We start from the raw sequence: 22,361 nt of genomic DNA, 5'->3' as shown, positions 1-22,361 counted from the left end.
ATTCGAAAGAGGCAGTGGATAACTGTTCCTTTTTATCAACCTGCTATAATCTTTCAGTGTAACTCCAACTTTTCATAACCTTGACATAGTACTGTAACTCTTTTTCGCATCAATAACATCAGAGTTAGGCTTTCCCTAACTCATTTACATCAAAAAAAAAAAAACCTGCTATAATCTTGGTAGCTGGTACAGACATGCAACTGTGTGTGTGTGTGTGTGTGTGAGAGAGAGAGAGAGAGAGAGAGAGGGACCTCTCTATCCCTATAATGGAGCTTGTTCACCACAAAGAAAGAGCAAGATAGGGGCAAGATACCAAAGAAAGAGGTCATCATGCAACCATGGGGAATTGTCAATGCCTAGTGCCTTTCCAAGGATTGTAATGCAAGCACCCTACACTGCTAGCTAGCTATCCACTCTCGGCAGCATGGGATCATATGTAGTGACCTTTCCCCATCTATATAATCCCTCAGCACTTTCAATTGCGTGATTGTGTGAGGGACAATGACCACTTCCTTTCAATTCCTCTGGGGCCTCTTCCTCTCACTCTCACTTTATTCTATTCCTTCCACACCCACACCCCATGTAGGTGTTGTAACCTTATCCCACGAAGAGCCTCACCTTTTTCTCTTCCCTCCAAATTATAGTCTCATATCATGCTGTCTTCTTGTTCTTGTCTTGTAGGTTCACATAGTCTACCTGGGCCACACCCATGGCCATGATCCTCTCCTAACCACAAGGCTCCATGTTCGACTTCTCTCCAATGTCTTTTCTAGGTGACAACTGCTTATAATATCGTATCCTGAATTTTTTTTCCTATCAGCTTTCTTTTTGGTCAATTTACTTAATTTGCAGAGAAGCTGAAGCAAAGGAAGCCATGATCTATGGTTACAAGCATGCCTTCTCTGGTTTCGCTGCCATGCTTAACTCAACACAAGCCACCACGCTGGCAAGTAAGAAGCTGCTAGTGACTCTTCCAAGTTAACTACGTGTCAAACTCTACTAAATCCGCATTAAATATATTAGTTATACTACGTTCTTTCACTGTAAGAGAGTTTTAATCAAATTTGTAGGTGTGGAAGGGGTTATCTCAGTGTTCAGGAGCAAGATATTGGGATTGCACACGACTCGAAGTTGGGATTTCATGGGCCTCACCTTGGGACCTGAGGAAACTACGCCGATGCAGTTAAAATATGGTGATGATATAGTTGTTGGCATCTTTGATACAGGTTCTTTTAAATAAAGCCTCTTTCTTCTTAAGTCTAATTTGGCTCTTCCTCTTTGTTTACCATAGTTTCTACATATGCTAATTGGAACTGCCCACCTCAGTGCAAAATTATCAGCCAATGTGCTGCAGAGAAGATAAACAAACACAAGTAGAAACATCAAAATGCTTTGTGATCATCACCAATTAGTAGATTAAAAGACCCAACTAATTGTTAAGTTTTGGCCTGCATTCAAGATTGTGAGGTAGATTGAAATATGTTGTAGGTCCAAAAATGTTAAGTGATCCAGAATAAAATATATGATTCAATACAATCCAAAAAAAAAAAGCTTTAGTCGTGGAGCGATCGGCCTTGCTCGGAGCCCATAAGAAAGCCCATGGGGGTGCAGTGGCAACGCTCCTGCGGTACGGACTAATCTAACTCAAAATTTGAGATTATTTGATCTGATCTGAATTTAAATATATTTTTTTTATATGATTTTTTTTTAAAAAATAAAGAAAGTAGTCTTCTGAAAGAGAGAAGGACAGTTTTAGGTATATAGGAATTAGGGTTTGAGAGATCTTTTGTAAATCTCAAAAATCTTCCACAAACTATAGTGAATTCTTCTAATCTCTTATGTGGATATGGGCAAAAATTGCCGAACCATGTAAATCTTGGATGTCTTGATTTTTTTTTTTTAATTTTATTTCTTGAACTCTCGATTTGCCGTGACACAACCGTATCAAAGCTAGATAAGTAAATTCTGCATTGCACCAACATGCACTCAAACAAAGTCAAATTACTGCATGGCATTACAAGTGCATTGGCAACATACTGATATGATAAATACCTGTTATTCTTTGCTCGGTATTCTAGCAACAAATTAAAGATGGCTATCTTCCTGATTTCTTGGTCCTTTTGAGGAAATTACTGATTACTTGTTAATCACTTCTCTTAATCATCAAAGGTGTCTGGCCGGAATTGGATTGTTTCCGGGAGGAACCCGACATGGGTCCGATCCCAAAATCATGGAACGGCACATGCGTGAAAGCCGACAAGTTCGATCCAAAGAAAGCATGCAACCGGAAGCTGATCGGAGCTCGGTACTACATCGATGGCTTCGAACGTGAGTTCGGGCCTCTGAACACGAGCGGCGATGCCGAGTACCGATCGCCCCGTGACCGGCTCGGGCATGGGACGCACACAGCATCGACGGCCGTCGGGTCTGTTGTAAGGAACGCGAGCTACTTTGGTCTTGCACCGGGCACCGCCCGTGGCGGCGCGCCACGGGCTCGGCTGGCGGTGTACAAGGTGTGCTGGCTGAAGGACCTCCAAGGGAGGTGCAGTGAGGCCGACATCCTGGCAGCCTTCGACGACGCCTTGCACGATGGAGTGCACGTGATGTCGGCCTCGATCGGATCGTCGCCGCCGTTGATGCCGTTCTTCTCGACGAGCAGCGACATTGGGTCGTTCCATGCGACGCAGCTGGGGGTGGCGGTGGTCTTCTCGGCGGGGAACGATGGGCCTGACTCTTCCCTGGTGCAAAATGTGTCGCCGTGGGGCTTGTGCGTCGCCGCCGGGACAGTTGACCGGGCATTCCCAACACAGATGGTACTGGGAAACAACGTCTCCATGATGGTATACTCTCACAAAAAACACCATGCATGAATCATGCGTAGCTAAAAGTAGACGAGAAATTAATAACAACAGCTTAGCAAAATAACATCGCAAAGGAGTGACCTACGTAACCTTTAAAATTATTTTGAATTCAAATAAAGAAGGTAATTATTGCGGAAGGATGGCATCATTAATCTCATATCGGTTATGAATCAAAAAAGAATACGACAGAATAGGCCTTCTCTCTCCTATAAGGTACTTTAAAAAGGATAAAATCGTGAAACTTTGTAAAAATTAGACTAAAACTGTTAAAATATAGCTAGCACAATCAAAATACCATGATCAAATCACATCTTCATATCCAAATAATTTTCTTCTGAAAAAGTAAACTATAATAGAATGTCCAGCGCTATTTCTTTTTTTTTTTTTGTTTTTTGGGTATCACCAACCCTATTTCGTTTAATCAACAAAAATTTTCTGAGAAATAATCAATCAAATTTTAATATTCTATTCACTAGCATTGTCTATTTTTCTTATCTAGTTTACATATGTGCATTGATGTGAGAGGGAGATTATACACGATAATTCAGTCATTTGGCTGTTCAGTTTTATGATCTAGTGACTTCATTATTTATCTTAAAAGGACTCTAAAACAGTTGTACGATAATCTTAGCACAAGTTGATGCATATGATGCTTGTCTGGCGCGAAATGAACATTCATGATCCAAATTTCATATGAAAAAATCGTTTGTAGAATACTGGTTATAAGATAGATCCTGTAGATCCCTGTGTTTTTTTTTTTTTTTTTTTTGCTTTACAATCATGCAAGGTCTATAACTTGGTAGATTATTTAATCAAGTTGAAGAAAACTTGCTAGATTATTCAACCAAGTTGAAGGGGAGAGGAAGGACACTTTATTAGAAAAAAATAACAATAATAATGAAACCAGCTCCCTTCTTATTAAAAGGGGTCCATTTTCCCCAGAAAACTAATATCTAACTTGTAATTCATATATACTCATCCATTTGGAATAGACTTGATCATGTTTAGCCTAAGGTATAACTTATTTTAGTTGGGCTTGGGCCCAGCCCACTTCAGCATTTGGACCTAATTCCCAAGCCCAAGCCCACTACTTGCTCGGGCTTTGAGCTTCGAGTTGGGCCTAAGGCTTTCTGAATTATTATTATTAATTTTTTAAAATGTCAAAGATACTTACAAAGATTAAATATTCGAGAGGGATTAACCGGGCTTATTGGCTTTTGTCTTATGGTTGTTTGATAAGGACTTGATGCACGGAAATGGAATGCATGCAGCTATAAAAAATGAGACCAGATGGTCTGGGCTACACCTCTGTATTGCACCAATCTAAAGCTGGCTGGGCTTGGGTTAGGCTTTCATACCTAAACCCGAGTCCAGCCCATTTAATAGATGGGCTTATATTCAAGCTTAGCCTGGTCCGTCATGCTTAAAATCTAGGCTCAAGCTTGTTAGAAAAGTTTTGCGCTTGATTGGGCAGGCGAACTGTCTGGTTTGTGAATATGTCTACTTTGAAATGACTTCAAGTTATTCAATCCCATTAGGAAAAAAAATTTAAGGGTCTGGTTAGATAAATTATACCAAATTCCATTGCATTTGTGAGATCAAAAACACCAAATCACTAAATTGAGAAGGATGCATCAACCAAGAGCTAGTGGGTGGGTGTAAGATATGGCGAGGAGAGGGGGGGAGAGAGAGTGAGAGTGTAGGGATTAATAGGGGGCCAAAAAATTATGGGACAAAAAAATTGAAAAATAAAAAAAAGTGTACAATATTTTTCTCTCTCTCAGTCTCTCTCTAGAATTGGGCTCGTGCGGGTTTGGTTAATGTGGGTCAAAGCAAGCTCAATATACTTTAGTATTGAAAAATCTTAATCTCAATCCCATGAACCAAGTGTGTTTCATAAGATTATCTAAGCCATGAAAAGCAAGTATCAACCTTCATCTCTTCTTATTTATCACAAGCATATTAACCTACTTGACTTTTAGGTAGACTTGCAAGACATATTTTTTTCCTTTTGTCTAAGAAACATATTCACATTACATGTTGCATGTTGGTAATACCAAATTCATGATAATAAATCCCTTTTTTACATAATTTCTCTTGGGGCCATATACTCTTTACTAATTGAACATGCAACTTTGTTGGTTTGGTTGAGTCAACATGCACTACTGGCATAAGCTACGAAAAAACTCATATATCTAGGTTTGCATCTATTGTAGAACTTTAAATGATTTCCTACGTATCTCTCTTTGGCTCCCTATAGCTTCATATTTCTAATTGGAGTAGAACGTAGGTTTTAGGTTTTCATATATAAAAGCTAGAAATATATTGTTATACAAGGGAAATGATTTTTTTCTTTTTAACATAAAAACAATGAAAGTAAAGCTCTTCTTCCTTTTCTTAACCATGTAGGAAAGGATAAAGAATATGTAGCATTTATCTTAAACATGGTGGCTCCTAAGATATTTATGGTAATGCTGAAACTTATACAAAGTCTTTGTTTTTTATTCTTTTCCAAAAATTGTGACTACTTAATTGATCTCTCGACAGGGACAAGGCTTCATCACAAGAGAAATAAAGATGAAATTGGTTGATAGTGGGAGGTTTTTTGATGATGGGTGATCTTCCTATCCCTCAACCTCTGTGTGTATTCTTTTTTTAGTTGGTAGGGCAAATGGGGGTGTGGGTGTCATGTGGGGGTTTGTAAGAAGTATGGCATGCACTTGTATATACAATTTTACATGCATCTGGTATGAGCACGGATGTTTTGGATATAAATTAAAGCACTGGACACATACACATATATGTACATATATATAAAAAGAGAGAGAGAGAGAGCGCGTGTGCTGGACTTAGCCACACTTGAGTGAATCTCTATTGTGATCTGATGAGATCTATATTAAATAACATAGATTTTATATCGAGGATCCGAGCCATTAGATGTGATCTATGGACTCATTTGGTTCGCGGGAAGAACTTTTATTTCCAGGAAGTAATTTGCTGAAAAGTAATTTTTCAGGAAGTAATTTTTTGAAAATAAGATTTTGGTATGTTTGGTTGATCATGGGAAGATGACTTATTATAAAGTAGCTTATGTTTGGATGAACACCTATTTTTCAGAGAAAACTGTATAAAATACCTATTATACCCTTAGTAGATATAAAATCATACATTTTTACTCATAAACTTTATATAAATATTATAAACATTAGACCATAAATATATTATAATATAATATTAGACTATAATAATTTATTATATTAATATAATACTAATATATTAATATTATATTAATATAATATAAATATTTTAATATAATAAATTTATTAATATAGATATAAATATGATATTATTTTAGTATAAATATTATATTAATATTAATAAAAATATTATATTAATATAAATATTAAAATATAATAAATATTAATATTATATTTATATGAATATTAAGATAATATTAATATAAGATTATATTACTATTCAGTATTTCATCCTAACAATCTATTAATATTTTATTAAATTTTAATTATGGATCTTAAAAGAATATTTTAGGAAAGAAAAAAATATTACCACTTTTCATATCACGGAAAGTGCGAAAACCCTCCTTCTCCATGGGAAGTGACTTCCTATGAAATGTGGGAAGTGACTTTCTATGAAAAATACTTTTTTCACACTCTCTCCTCTTAAAACTCCAACCAAACAAAAAGCACTTTCTTCACTTCTCAAGAAGTATCTCTTCCCCCCTCCACTTTCCATCAACCAAACGAGTTCTATAACTTTTAAGTTGGTTATATACTAAAAATTATTTTATTTGAAGACTTCTAACCTATGCATTAAGTACTCAAAAAATTTAAATAAAATAAATTATATGTGTTTTTCGATCGCTTGGTGCATAGGGAAGAGTTTCCAAATCATATGACTTTTGGTATATAAACAGTTTGAAAATAATACACTATGATCATCTGCTTAATTAGGATCTCCATTACCTACGTAGACATAATTGAATCTAAGCAGAGATCCACTTGAGCATCATTTACACACACACACACACTCTTTCTCTCTCTATATATATATTTACCAATCTATCCATATGTGTGTGTGTGTGTTTCTCTACACACAATGTTTTAGTGATGATAAACTAAGTAATTCATCACGGTAATTTTTTGCAACCTAATTATAGATAAAAATGAATGAATGAAAAAATAAACATATGCAAACTAGACATTTATGTTATTAATTAAATATCACTTATAAATTCAAAATTATAATTCCCATAGAGATTGAGATAAAAAATATACATGATTTATAGAGTAGTTGAACATATTTGAAGACCATAATCCATATGCTACATTACGTTGAGAATTTATTAGGAACAAAGCTTCAATTCTCCGTAACAGGATCCTTTGCTATTCATTTATATGTTTGGATTAAAATGGCTGGTTTAATGTTCCTAAGCATAAAAAAATGTTCGTAGCTAGCTTGTGTCAAATGTATGGATGATCTATCAACATCAATGTCCTCTCAAAAATCAAAACCAGTTGATTTACTTTTTGTTTTCTGGTAAAAAAACACAATTGATTTACATTGTTCATCATGCTCTTTGCAACCACTATATGTTGTAATTATTCGAGGAGAATAGAATAATTCAATCTTTTTTCCTTGACAAAAATTTATAATGAAGTTTAAGTTGTTTAAATGGTTCCTAATATTGGATCAAGACAGGACTTTTGTTTTGTTGATGAAAAGTTATGTATATAGTGGCCATTTGATATATATGTTACAAATACCTGAAGTACTTAAGTTTTTTTATAAATGATGTCATACTTTACATTCTCACCTATAAACCTACCCCATACAACATCAATTTTAAAGGGCACCATATAAAGTTGAGTAGTCCTTTCCTGAATTTTATTTTCTTTGTAGATTGGTTCAACCATATAATTATTGGTGTAATCACGTTACTTTAAATTTAATTCGAAGAAAAGAACTGAACAAAGCATTAAAATATAAGTTTTCATTGAAGTATTTTTTTTTTCTGACTTTTGTCTACTGATGAGTGATGATGATTTATCCACATCTTTTGCATTTTGAAGGTCATGTTCACTTGACAAATGGAACGGCCGCAAGCTAGCCTCAGGGAGGATTGTTCTTTGCTTCTCTTCCGTAGGACAGGTATCTAGCACAGTTGCAGCCCTATCAGTCTTAGCAATCAATGGATCAGGCATTATTTTTGTTGAGTCCATATCAAGGCAAACAGTTCAAGATGATTTCCTTCCTACTATCCATGTCGACCTCTATGAAGGCACTCAGATGCTTTATTATATTCAATCTTCCAAGTAAGTGAAAAGTTTATAGCTAAGGAAATAACACTAATTTAGATTACAAAAGTCAATCCATTGAGAATATAACACCTCAGAATGTCAGTGTGTGTGTGTAGGGTTGGATTAGTCCATTATTGCCACTAAGAAATTAATATGATCTACCCAAGTTTAATATAGGTGTAAAAGACCTCAATATGATAAATAAAATGGCGAGTAGAACTCTTAACTAAACTTGCTTCTAAACCAAGTTGCAGCTTTGTGTTTACACCTCTCCTGAAAAAAGGTCAATTTTTGAACCATGAAAGGTATTTCTCTGAGTACTTGACATAATCAATTTGAACATAGACAATTGACAACATTTCCACCTTTTCTATAAGAAATTCTCAAAACACTAGCAAAATTTTTTAATAGAGAAATCTGTTCGCTATGTTTTTTAAAAAAATCACAATAAAGCCATTGATATTTTTCTTTTTGTGTAAAAATATTGTTATCTAGTTATCTAATATGAAGCATGAAAACATTGAAGGGATCCATCGGTGCAAATCTTTTCCAGCAAAACAAACATTGGTCACTCTCCTGCTCCATCTGTTGCTTATTTCTCCTCTAGAGGGCCGAGTTCTATATCCCCAAATATCCTGAAGGTACACAAATTTTTAATTGAGCATTATACTTTTGCTATCTTTGACGTGTTTCACACCTCAAAGCTAGGTCAATTAAAATGTATTCATTTGACTGTAGGGGTACAAAGAAGTCAAGTAGCTTATGAGCTCTCGAGCTCAACTCGACTCAGTTATTATTAAGCTCAAATTGAGCTCGAGTAACATAATACTTGACTTGAAAGCTCGCAGCCTAATCAAATATATATATATATATATATACTTAGTAGGTTAAGATTTGATTTCGTGCTTGAACTCAAATTCAAATATAGCTCGATTGATATTCGAGTTGAGTTGAGTCAATCTCAAATTTTGTCTATTTTTTATCAAGTCAAGCTCGAGTCTGGGATATCAAGGCTCAATCGATCTCGAGCTGAGTTTCAATATATATATATATATATATATATATATATATATGTATACATATATATATATATATATATATATATATATATATGTATACATATATATATATATACATATATATATATATACATATACATATATATATATATATATATATACATATATATATATATACATATACATATATATATATATATATATATACATATATATATATATACATATACATATATATATATATATATATATATATATATATATATATATATATATATATATATATATACATACACTTAGTAGGTTAAGATTTGATTTCGTGCTTGAACTCAAATTCAAATATAGCTCGATTGATATTCGAGTTGAGTCGAGTCAATCTTAAATTTTATCTATTTTTTATCAAGTCAAGCTCGAGTCTGGGATATCAAGGCTCAATCGATCTCAAGCTGAGTTTCAAGTCCGAATATTTTGAATCAAATCAAACTTGAATTTTCAACTACTCGACTCGACTCAGCTTGATTACACTTCTAATTCGCAGAGCGATTAAGCCCAAAATTAAACTCAAGCCAACAATGCCTGTATGACAATATTTTTGGTTCATGGAAACCCTAAACAAGCTGATTCTCTAGATGAATCCAAGATTATACTTATTTTTCAAGCCAAATGTCATCCTAGTTGATTAAGCTTGTTGGGACGTGCCTTAAGATTGAGCTTTATCTCCATTACTTTCCAACTGAATGAGCTTGAACAAGCTTTTTAGCATGCCAAGCCTGATTTATCCATGAATGGCTTGGTTCAATTGGATCCTCACTAAAAACATAAATTAGGCTGTATTGAATTGTTTCTATTGCAGCCCCAGCTTTCGTTACTTTGATATATAAGTATTAAGATGCAGCTGGAGCTAGATTACTTAGATCATTTAGCAAGCTGAGGCTGAGCTATTGATGATCCCCATCATCCAACTTTTCGTGAAGGTTAACATCATTTTTTATCTTCTTACAGCCTGATATCATGGCTCCTGGGGTAAATATCTTAGCAGCATGGTCACCAAAATCTTCACCAACTTTGCTACCATTCGATGGTCGTTCTGTGGTTTGGAACTTCGACTCAGGGACCTCAATGGCATGCCCCCATGTATCAGGCATTGTGGCCCTTCTTAAGTCTGCTCATCCAGATTGGTCCCCAGCTGCAATCAAGTCTGCTCTAATGACAACAGGTAAAACATTAGAACCTACAAGCCCAGAAACAAGTTGGCATCATTGACTAATTAATATGGAACAATCAAGCATTTAAACATGTTTCAACCAAATAAAAAACTCAAAAAGTAAACATAAAGAAATTCGTAATTAATTGGTATATCGATGTCTTCAGTGTATGCATAAAAGCTATTGATGAGGCAACAAAATCGATATGCAATGAACAAGTTATGGCTTATAAAACTTTTATGAAATTTGTGAATCATTAGATATGTAGTTTTTGAATAGTTGAATTAGTTTCTAATAACTTGGAAAAACCATTAAATGATAAAGCACAAACAATCTCATTTTCCAAGAGTGTCAATTGGTCAAGTAGGAAAAGTTTCTTGTACAGAAAACAGAAAGCTGCATGTGTTCTCTTTGGACATCATTCTGGTATTCTATCAAGCTTTCACCCATCCCAGTTCTGAATTTCAAAATTAAATAAATTATCATTTTCAATTACTCAAATATTTTGAATACGAGCATGAAAGAATCTTGTTGAATTCCTTGAGTATAAATCCTAACAGTCAAGAAAACACATTTTGTGTATAAATCCCTAGTTATAAACTCAAGTTAGGGGTCCAATAATCCACTAGCTTGATTCATAATCTTTTTTTACAGGCATTTTCCTGCCATTAGTCCATTTTGCATGTTTTTTCTACTAAAACTTAAAAATTTGTTTGTCATTTTGTTGATGCAGCTTACATGAGTGATACAAGTTCAGACAACATCTTGGCAGGAGGCACTTTGAAAGCAGCAGATCCTTTTGACGTAGGTGCAGGGCATGTAAATCCCTTAATAGCAATAGACCCAGGACTAGTATATGATATGGATGCCCGAGATTATGTTCTTTTTCTTTGTAGTTTAGGCTACACTGAGGTCCAGATAAAGATGATGGTTCTTCCTTCACCTAGCATTGATACCAGTTGCAGTGGAAGCCACTCTGATTTGGAGCTAAACTATCCAGCAATAATTATATCAAACCTTCAATCGACGGTAACAATCAAGAGAAGCCTTCGGAATGTTGGTCGAAGTAGTGTTGTTTATTTCTCCAGCATCAAGAACCCTGAGGGAGTGTACACTTATGTGTGGCCAAGGTTCCTGGTCTTCTCTTTGCATAAGAAAACTATTTCATATTATGTGACCATCACACCAATTAAACAATCCCAAGGGCGGTATGATTTTGGGGAGATAATATGGTCTGATGGCTATCATCATGTTAAAACCCCATTGATAGTCTGTGTGAACAATCTTGGGGATGGGAATAGAGATGCTGCAACTCATTTGAGTGCTTAACATATCTTGTCTCAAATTAAGTTTTACTTGACAAAGTTCAGCAATGGCCCTCTGGCATTGCAAGAAGCTAGGTATTATGCCTTCTAATTGTCATCTCTTCTATTGTTCTTCTTACATCAAGTCGTGCTTTTCGATTGTGCTCTTCTAGTCAGCTAATCATGGATCTCCTTTCGGTGGAAAATTGGATTAAGTTAGACCCAATTATTTTACTAAAATATAATCACAGGAAAATATTGGATTGTGGCTTGGGCTTGAGTAATAGAAATTAAGAAGACAATTTGAATTAGAATAACTGAAGCATGATCGTGCAATATTATTCTCCATAACAATGCTAATTATGGTCACATATTATTCTTTGCTTTTAATTTTCACCGGCTAGTTTTTTAATTTATATCACTTTTGGATGAAATGCCCAAGGTTCACCATCTTGGTACTCGATCCTATATCGATAAAATCCTATTATAGTGTTAGTAGGCAGTTCGATATGGTACGAAATGGGGTGGTATGAAATATAAATATGGTATCGGTATAGTATCCTATACCAGATGGCACAACAAACCATGAAAATACTTTTTGCTAATGGCACTGATAGAGGTCAGATATGAACTCAAAGAACCTTGTCACACCATAAAACTTTGGTCATAGTATTTTTTAAGGATTAGGTTGAGAAAATAATGCTATTTACCTAAACAAAACTCGACATCTAATATACCTATATATTAAAATGGAGATTCTATGTTGGTGGAGTGTCCATCCGCCACATGTATACATGTATAACCACCATGTATACATCTAAGAAAGAAGCGAGAAGCTTCAGTTTGAATGAGAAGAAAACCAAGAAACTTCAATTTAAATGAGGAGAAAAAAATATTTTGCTTCCATATTTCTCTTTTCGATGTTTTAATTTTTAGTCTATTTTGTTTGCACCTCCATCGGTGCTATTAATGTTGAAGGTTCCCCTCTATTTTGATATCAACCCTCCTTTCGGTGGTGCCGATACCCCATCACCCTTTGCCATAATGCCACAGGTGCTGGTGCTATTTAGTCGACTAAGAACTGAAAGATATATAACTCGTCTAAATAAGAACTCGATAAATAGTAGCGCTAAAGATAAGATTGGTCGACAAAAGTCCTAGCCCCAACCCTCTATCATTCATGCCATGCATGGGGATAGTCGTGATCTGCGCTCCATAGTCCATCACATGGGTAATTACTTCAATCTCCAATTGTCTTCCTCTGTCTACTCTTAGTCTCTACAAGAAATTCAAGTTCTCTCTCTTGCTTGCTTTTTTCTTTCTTTTTCATAGGAGATGAATTTTAGGTGAGGTTTCTGAAGAATTTTTTCATAAAAATACCATCCCTAGAGTGGATTCTTAATATATATGGAGCATGACAATTTTAACTAAAATCTATGTTTTGAATAGAAAGAAGATTGGAATTTAAGATATTTGGTATCCAATTCCTTGTGTATGATTTCTATTTTTAGATGTCTTAAAGCATCTATACTCACTTTGCCCCTTTCTTTTTAGTGATTTATCACACTAGGAGATGGATTTTAGAAGGCATTTTGAAGATTTTTTTCATAAAAATACCATACCTAGAGTAGATTCTTTAATATGGAGCATGATGATTTTGATTGAAATCTCCATTTTAAATAGAAAGAAGGTTGAAATTTAAGATATTTGGAATTTAATTAGTTCTCTAGAGTGGATTCTTAATATGGAGTATGACGATTTTGACTGAGATCTCTGTTTCGAATAGAAAGAAGGTTAGAATTTAAGATATTTGGAATCTAATTATTTTGCTTATGATTTTTATTTTTAGACATCTTAGTCTTTAAGCACCTACTCACTTTGTCTCTTTTCTTTTTAGTGATTTATCATATCACGAGATGAATTTTAGGAGAGGTTCTCGAAGACTGTTTTCATAAAAATGTCATACATAGAGGACTCGTTTGGTTTACGAAAAGAATTTTTTTTCTCAAGAATTTATTTTTTGAGAAATTATTTTTTAAAAATAAAATTTTGATATATTTGGTTGACCATAGAAAAGTAACTTATTGTATAGTCACTTATATTTGGTTGAGCACCTATTTTTGTGAAAAAACTGTATTAAATACCTATTAATTATACCCTTAGTAGACATAAGACCATACCTTTTTGCTTCTAAACTTTATATAAATATAAATATTATATTTATATTAATATAAATATAATATTAATATATTATAATATAATATTAGATCATAATAATTTATTATGTTAATATAATACTAATATATATTAATATTATAATAATATTATAATATAATAAATTTATTAATATAGATATAAATATTATATTATATTAATATTAATAAAAATATTATACTAGTATAAATATTAAAATATAATAAATATTATAATATTAATATTATTTTAATATTTATATAAATATAATATTATATTACTATTCAGTATTTTATCCTAACCATCCATTGATATTTTAAAAAATCTTAACCATAGATCTTAAAAAGATATTTTGAAAAAAAAAATACTGTCACGTTTCATCCCATAAAAAGTGCCAAAACCTACCTCCCTCATGGATTTCTACTTTTCATAAAATATGGGAAGTGACTTCCCATAAGAAAATTTTTTTTTATTCTCTTTTCTCTTAAAACTCTAACCAAACAAAAAGCCTCCTCTCCACTTTCCTAGGAACTGTCTCTTCTTCCCTCTACTTTCCATCAACCAAACGATTCCAGAGTGGATTTTTAATATGGAACATAATGATTTGGATTGATGTCCTCATTTTAAACAAAAAGAAGGTTAGAACTATGATCCTTAAAATCTGATTCATTACTTATGATTTCTATTTTTAGATGTCTTGATCTTTAAGCACCTAGTATAAGTTTTTTTATCTATAGATTGTTGGATTTCTTGCATTGGTGTGCTATTTGTAGGAGCATATAAAAAATTATTTATATATTTTATGAGCGATTTTAGAAGATTTTTTTCATAAAAGTGCCATATCTGGAGTGGATTCTTATTATGCAGTATGATGATTTTAATTGAGATCTCCAATTTAAATAGAAAGATGGTTGGAATGTAAGATATTTGGAATCTAATTAATTTGTTGTTTATGATTTATATTTTGAGATGTCCTAGTCTTTAAGAACCTAGCATAAATATTTTTCTTTTTAGGTTGTTAGATTTCTTGCATTGGTCTGCACTTTGAAGGAGCATATAGAAATTTAAAAATATATTTATGATATGATTCTCCCTCCTATATAAAATTAGCAATAATAAATATCTAATATATATATATATATATATATATATATATATATATATATATATATATATATATATATATATATATATATATATATATATATTATAAAAAAAGGCTCTGCCTCTGAGTTGGTAGAGCCTCCATTTGCAACGCTTATAATTCTTCCATTTTTTTTAATAGAAACTCTTCTGTATGTCATATGATGTTTATGGTATATACTTTGAGAATTATCTAGTATTACAGCGAAGATAAACATCATGTTTAACCTTTATAGTATACATTTAATATATTACATCTTAGGGTTTGGTTTAGACCATGAGTATTATTAAGAAAAGATAAGCATTTCCTGACTTTTCTCAATGAGATAATGGATCGAAACAACCGCCTAAAAATGTATGCATATTTTCATATTTGGGTTTAGCATGATACTACACGTGTTGGGATCTTTTCCTTTGGAAGTTTTAGTTTGTATATAGAAGAGCATTAATGCATGTATGGGAAACGATTATGTGAGAATGCAATCATTATATATTAGGGTAGAGGGATAAGGGTTCTTCTCTCTCCAATCTTGATCCAATCATTATCCTCTATTTTCTTCCTCTAGGATGAGGGTTTTGATTATGATGGAGAAGTCAGAGTTAGTGCTATTCAACTCGATGGTGAAGCAAGAGGCATTCAAGCTACTGGTGGAGGAGGAGATGTGGATGTATATCTATAGCGTCACTTCTTATAATTATAGTCATGTATCTATATTACCTTCGACGTCCTCCATAGGTCCAACCCTCACCATTTTTCTCTTGATCTTTTGTTATTGTTCTTTTTATTTTGATTGTATTCTATTTTGATTTTTTGAATTTGATTGCTAAAAAATGGTTAGTTTTAAATAATATTATTTTTAAATAATTATGTAATTAATAGAATAATATTTTTAAATATAATATATTTTTCAAATAAAAGATATATCCTGTGCAGCGGATGAATAATATGTTAATATATATTAAAAGCTAATATATATTAAAATGAAGGCTATAGGTTAGCAAAACTATCCATCCATCATCTATATTCATACTATTCTACTATGAATGCATTTACTTCCACATTAAAGTTTTATGGCATTTACTTCCATGTATTATAAGAGCATTTACTTCATCTATTTTAATGCCTTCATTATCTTGCCATATTAATCCATCTATATCATTTATTTCTATGTATTATAACAATATTTACTCCATCCATTTTAATCCCTACATCATTTCGTTGCATTAATTCATCTATAACATTTACTTTCATATATGATAATAACATTTACTTCCTTCATTGTAATCTCTTCACCATCAGGTTTCTATTAATTATAGAGTAAAACCTTCCAAAGCATGATTTCCAAAAAAGAATGAAGCATATTTTAGGAAGACATAGAGGGGAATAACGTTGGGAGAGATGAAGATCATAAATTTATAAACAACGATGAAATCAAAAGAATAACTGAAAATAAAGGAGAGAAAACAAACATAGATTGATAAACAAATAAGTCAAAAGGTAGCTTAATTTAGATGATATTTTGTAAATTTAAAAATAAAGTACTATACAAATCAAACAATATATCTCAATAAGTATGATATTTTACTTTATTTTTCAGCAAAGAAGAGAACAAAAAGCAAAATTATGAATCTAAAAATAAGAATAATTAATATACAATTTGAAATGAAAAAAAATAATTTTTTTTTAAAAATTATTTAGTAAAAATACATCTAATTATTACGAGTGAACAAATACTATGAAAATACTTGAAGATAAAAATCCTAAAAGGAAATACCTTGAAAGTATTATTATATCTTGTATCTACATGTGATTTTTTCTATTTTTTTAAGAGCTTCAAAAATATAAACCAATTTTATGGGGATTAATCTAATAATTTTTTTTCTTTTTATAATATGTAAAATGCATCTAAAATAATTTCATATTTCCAGCATGCTTTAAACAAACATATCAAATATAAGCATATCTTATATAAATAATATTATACGCTATAAAATTAGTTCGAAAAAAAAAAATTATACCCCATGCATTACGTAGGTTATAAGCTAGTTAGAAGCTAATAATTGAGGTATGTGCTTTTATTGAGAACGTAATTTTAAATGCATGCATGATTTCATCAGAAGAACGAAGTAGAATATTAAGTATTGAAAGAAATGTATTACGAAGAAATGGTAGGATTAATGGAGAAAAGAAATAAGAGGTATACTGTTGTCTTTTTTTTTTTCGAGTAACCAAGAGGAAAGGGAAATTCTCCTGAGATTGATAAATTATAAAAGATGATATTTACAATGGTTGTACATATATGATTATATACAGGATGTATGGAAGAGATGGTAGTTGTTGGGGGATACCCACCGATCGACCGACTATCGGAGGGCCCGACCGGCTGGCGGCCCGACCGACCGACCGACTACCGGAGGACCCGACCGGCTGGCAGCCCGACCGACTAACCAACGTCCGACGGACGGCTCTGACTAGCCGATCGTAGGTCGGGCGACAGGCCGACGGACGCCATCAGCGGCTAACTGCGGCCATTCCACGGTCCATTCCCGACCGACTAAACTCAGAGGCCCGGTAGCCGACCCACATGAAGCTCGCCGACCGACGGAGGAGTCCGACGCCACTTTGCTGGTCACCGACCTTGGGTCGGCCGACTCCACCAACCACCGTACGACCGCCAGACGTTGTCAGCTCTGACACGGACATGCGGCACAGTTACCTAGGGGCATTGTCCCGCCGAGAGCCGGGTCAACCCTGGTGATTAGACGGCTGCACGGCGACATGACATTTTCACGGCGGCTCTGACAGTCTACAGTGAGTTGACAGTTCCTCACTTGTCCGCGCCATTAATGACGGTGCCATACCGTGCTCCACTATATATACCGGGGAAGGCAACAGTGCAAAGGGTCGATCCGCCCATCTCTCCCACATACGCAGGCTCGCTCCTCTCTCTCTCTCTTCCTCCCTCTTTCTCAGAGCTCTCTGTCTGCATTTCACTGTTGCCCAGTCACCTCTCTGACTTGACCGTCGGAGGGTCCCCGCCGGAGCCGCCTCCGGTCAGTGCGGACTTCCTTTTGCAGGTGCACGCTTCCCGGCGATCGGGCGACGAGGCGATTGGCCGCAACAGATTTTGACAGGCCGACGGACGCCATCAGCGGCTAACTGCGGCCATTCCACGGTCCATTCCCGACCGACTAAACTTAGAGGCCTGGTAGCCGACCCACATGAAGCTCGCCGACCGACGGAGGAGTCCGACGCCACTTTGCTGGTCACCGACCTTGGGTCGGCCGACTCCACCAACCACCGTACGACCGCCAGACGTTGTCAGCTCTGACACGGATATGCGGCACAGTTACCTAGGGGCATTGTCCCGCCGAGAGCCGGGTCAACCCTGGTGATTAGACGGCTGCACGGCGACATGACATTTTCACGGCGGCTCTGACAGTCTACAGTGAGTTGACAGTTCCTCACTTGTCCGCGCCATTAATGACGGCGCCATACCGTGCTCCACTATATATACCAGGGAAGGCAACAGTGCAAAGGGTCGATCCGCCCGTCTCTCCCACATACGCAGGCTCGCTCCTCTCTCTCTCTCTTCCTCCCTCTTTCTCAGAGCTCTCTGTCTGCATTTCACTGTTGCCCAGTCACCTCTCTGACTTGACCGTCGGAGGGTCTCCGTCGGAGCCGCCTCCGGTCAGTGCGGACTTCCTTTTGCAGGTGCACGCTTCCCGGCGATCGGGCGACGAGGCGATTGGCCGCAACAGATTGGCGCGCCAGGTAGGGGGACAGCATGACAAAGACAAGAGCTCAACGATCGAGAGTCACTGGGTCGGCAAGGCGCTCTTCCCGCCGGGAAGAAGCCTCCCCGCCCCCACCGGCGGCGGAGCCTAGCTCTCCGCGCCCTGCAGTGACCACGGAGGCCCAGATTGCGGCCATCGTACGGCAGATGACCGTACTGACTGACGCAGTCAAAAGCCTCCAGCAACAACCGACGGCCCGACCTATGCCTTCCAGGAGCAGCCGCCGACGGCCGCGCCGACCCCTGTCGCCTCCAAGCGAGCGCTCTCAACAGCGCTCCCACGGAGAGGAGGAGGGGCGACCACGGCGCGACGACCGACGGTCTCAGCAGCCCTCTCCTTCCCCGTTGGAACGGGCGAGGAAGGAAAAGCGGCCGCGCACACCGTCGGCCTCTCTTTCAGAATCCTCCAGAGGCTCCACTCCTGGGGTCTCCCAGCATCGACGAGCGGACGACTACGAGCGACGGTTCGAGGAGATCGACCTCCGGCTCGCCCAACTGCAGATGGACGGCCAGAAGTCTTCGAACGACGTCGACTTCCAGACCGCCCAGCCACTCTCTCGACTGGTCCTCGATGAGCCGATCCCCAGTCGGTTCAAAATGCCGAACGTGGAGCCATACGACGGCTCCGCCGACCCAGTCGACCACCTCGAGAGCTATAAAGCTCTCATGACGATTCAAGGGGCAACCGACGCTCTTTTTTGCATCGGCTTCCCCGCTACACTTCGCAAGGCTGCCAGGGCTTGGTACTCCGGTCTCCGATCGGGCAGTATCCATTCCTTCGCGCAGCTCGAGCACTCGTTCGTGGCCCATTTCAGCACCAGCCGAAAGCTGCCGCGAACGTCGGATAGCCTTTTCTCCCTCAAGCAGGGGGAAAACGAGACGCTCCGACACTTCGTGGCGCGATTCAACGCGGCCACGCTCGAGGTCCGGGACCTCAACGAAGACATGGCGGTTTCAGCCATGAAGCGGGGCCTGAGGTCGTCCCGGTTTACTTATTCTCTAGACAAGACCCTCCCCCGAACATACGCCGAGCTACTGGAGCGCGCCTACAAGTATATGCGCGCGGACGAAGGAGCGTCCGACCGACGCTTGGTCGAGCCCAGAGGTCCGAAGGAGAAGCGAAGAAAGGGTCGGGAGCCCGCCGAACCAAGCAGGCCCCCGGCCAATAGTCGGCTTTCTCCACCCCGACAGATCCAAAAATCACCTCGCCGACAGACCCCGAGGCCGGTGCGTCCCAGGTATGACTCCTACACTCCTCTCTCCGCTCCCCGCGCGCAGATTCTGATGGAGATCGAAGGGGAAGAATACCTGCGACGGCCTCCACCTCTGAAGGCAAAGGGCCTCGACCATCGGAAGTACTGCCGGTTCCATCGGAGCCACGGCCACGACACCGAGCGATGCATCCAGTTGAAGGATGAGATCGAAAATTTCATCCGCCGGGGGTATCTCGGCAAATTTCGAAAGGGTGCGCCGACCCGACCGACTGCCGATCGACGCCCCCAGCCAACTGAAGAGGCGCCGACTAACCAGCCGACGGCTGGAGTCATCAACATGATCTCCAAGCGGCTGGGATCGGGGACGTCTACAGGGGGCGAGCCGACGAAAAAGCCGCGCCCGGACGACGTGATTACCTTCTCAGAAGACGACGTTCGGGGCATCCAGACTCCCCACGACGACGCTGTTGTTGTGTCGGCGACAATAGCCAATTATGATGTAAAACGAATTTTTGTTGATAATGGAAGTTCGACAAATGTTTTGTTTTACTCGACCTTCTCCCGAATGCGACTACCGACTGATCGACTTAGTAGGGTCTCTACGCCCTTGATCGGCTTTGCCGGAGACACCGTCACGACAGAAGGAGAAATCACCCTGCCCGTGACGGTCGGTACCGAACCACGGCAAAGCACAGTCTCCCTCATTTTCGCGGTCGTCCAAGTTCCTTCGGCCTACAACGCCATACTCGGGCGACCCGGACTGAACGCCCTCAGGGCGATCGTCTCGACGTACCATCTCCTTGTTCGATTCCTGACCAAAAATGGAGTCGGGGAGATGCGCGGAGATCAACAGCTCGCCCGACGATGCTTCCAAATCTCCGCCCAAAGCGACGAGACAGAGGATCCCCTGACAATCGACAAACTGGATCAACGGGAGGAGGAAGAGCGGGGTTCGCCGGCCGAGCAGCTCGAGGCGATCCCGGTAGGAGAAAATCCTGACAGAAAAGTTTGGGTCGGGTCTCAATTGCCCGACACCGAACGCCACCGACTGGCGGAGCTGCTGACGGCCAACGCCGACATATTCGCATGGTCGGCAGCAGATATGTCGGGCATCCCTCCAGAAATAATTACTCACCGACTCAACATCGACCCGACAATGAAGCCGGTGAGGCAGAAGAAAAGGTCCTTCGCCCCAGAAAGGCAGAAGGCCATTGACGAAGAAGTAGACAAGCTGCTCGAAGCAGGCTTCATTCGGGAATCCACGTATCCCGATTGGCTCGCCAATGTCGTCATGGTCAAGAAAGCCAACGAGAAATGGAGGATCTGCATCGACTATACCGACCTCAACCGAGCATGCCCGAAGGATAGCTTTCCACTCCCGAAGATCGACCAGCTGGTGGATGCGACGTCCGAATTTCGACTGCTCAGCTTCATGGACGCCTTCGCCGGGTACAATCAGATCCGGATGGCGCCTGAAGACGAGGAGCACACCGCGTTCGTGACCCCCAAGGGCCTCTACTGTTATCGGGTGATGCCCTTTGGATTGAAGAAAGCCGGCGCCACCTACCAGCGACTCGTCAATAAGGTCTTCAAAGACCAGATCGGGCGTAACATGGAGGTGTACGTGGATGACATGCTGGTAAAGAGCACGCAGATCCCGGACCATGTTCAGGATCTCGAGGAGACCTTCCGCACCCTTCGACGACACCGAATGAAGCTCAACCCGACCAAATGCGCCTTCGGGGTGACCTCGGAGAAGTTCCTCGGATTCTTCGTTTCTCAGAGAGGGATCGAGGCCAACCCTGAGAAGATTAAGGCGATCCTCGACATGCGTCATCCGAACACCAAGAAGGAGGTCCAACAGCTGAACGGAAGAATCGTCGCTCTTAGCCGATTCATTTCCCGATCAGCTGAAAGGTGCCTCCCATTCTTCAAGACCCTGCGCCAGGCGAACGGTTTCTCTTGGTCGGATGAGTGCGAACAGGCCTTTGAAGACCTGAAAAGGTACCTGGCTTCCCCGCCGCTGCTCGTAAAGCCGCAGGTCGGGGAGACCTTGTATCTCTACTTGGCCACATCTTCTGAGGCGATCAGTTCGGTGCTCGTTCGGGAAAACGAGTGCCGAACCCATCAGCCCATCTACTACACCAGCAAAGTGCTCCACGGCGCCGAAGCCAGATACTCGAAAACGGAAAAGATGGTTTTCGCTCTGACCGTCTCCGCGCAACGGCTCCGACCATACTTCCAGGCCCACGCCATCGTGGTACTCACCAACCAGCCCCTGAGGGCCGTACTGCGCCGACCCGACAC

General features: G+C 38.6%; 1 protein-coding gene across 2 annotated transcripts; it reads left to right on the top strand.

Moving 5' to 3' along the window:
• The first annotated feature begins 501 nt into the window (after positions 1-501).
• On the top strand, positions 502-11,819 carry LOC105042344 (subtilisin-like protease SBT3.18). Of its 2 annotated transcripts, none has more exons than XM_073253596.1 (10): positions 502-582; positions 682-773; positions 853-950; positions 1,071-1,193; positions 2,170-2,840; positions 5,409-5,476; positions 7,952-8,194; positions 8,706-8,820; positions 10,201-10,414; positions 11,137-11,819. In XM_073253596.1, exons 1-10 carry the CDS (start codon positions 502-504, stop codon positions 11,730-11,732), a joined length of 2,301 nt encoding a protein of 766 aa, XP_073109697.1. In that variant the 3' UTR covers positions 11,733-11,819. The 2 variants fall into 2 exon arrangements, with proteins under 2 accessions (XP_073109697.1, XP_029119560.2); XM_029263727.2 differs by having other exon boundaries at positions 1,071-1,226.
• The last annotated feature ends 10,542 nt before the right edge of the window (positions 11,820-22,361 follow it).

The sequence above is a fragment of the Elaeis guineensis genome, chromosome 3 (assembly GCF_000442705.2).
Source record: "Elaeis guineensis isolate ETL-2024a chromosome 3, EG11, whole genome shotgun sequence".
Lineage (NCBI taxonomy): Eukaryota > Viridiplantae > Streptophyta > Magnoliopsida > Arecales > Arecaceae > Elaeis > Elaeis guineensis.
The sequence above is the reverse complement of the archived record's forward strand: the minus strand, read 5'-3'. Positions and strand labels throughout refer to the sequence as shown.

Coding starts and splice junctions, on each gene's coding strand:
- LOC105042344 (XM_029263727.2), top strand. CDS start 502: ATGACCACTTCCTTTCAATTCCTCTGGGGCCTCTTCCTCTCACTCTCA. Junction 774..852: donor CTCTCCAATGTCTTTTCTAG/GTGACAACTGCT, acceptor CTTAATTTGCAG/AGAAGCTGAAGCAAAGGAAG. Junction 2,841..5,408: donor GAAACAACGTCTCCATGATG/GTATACTCTCAC, acceptor ATCTCTCGACAG/GGACAAGGCTTCATCACAAG.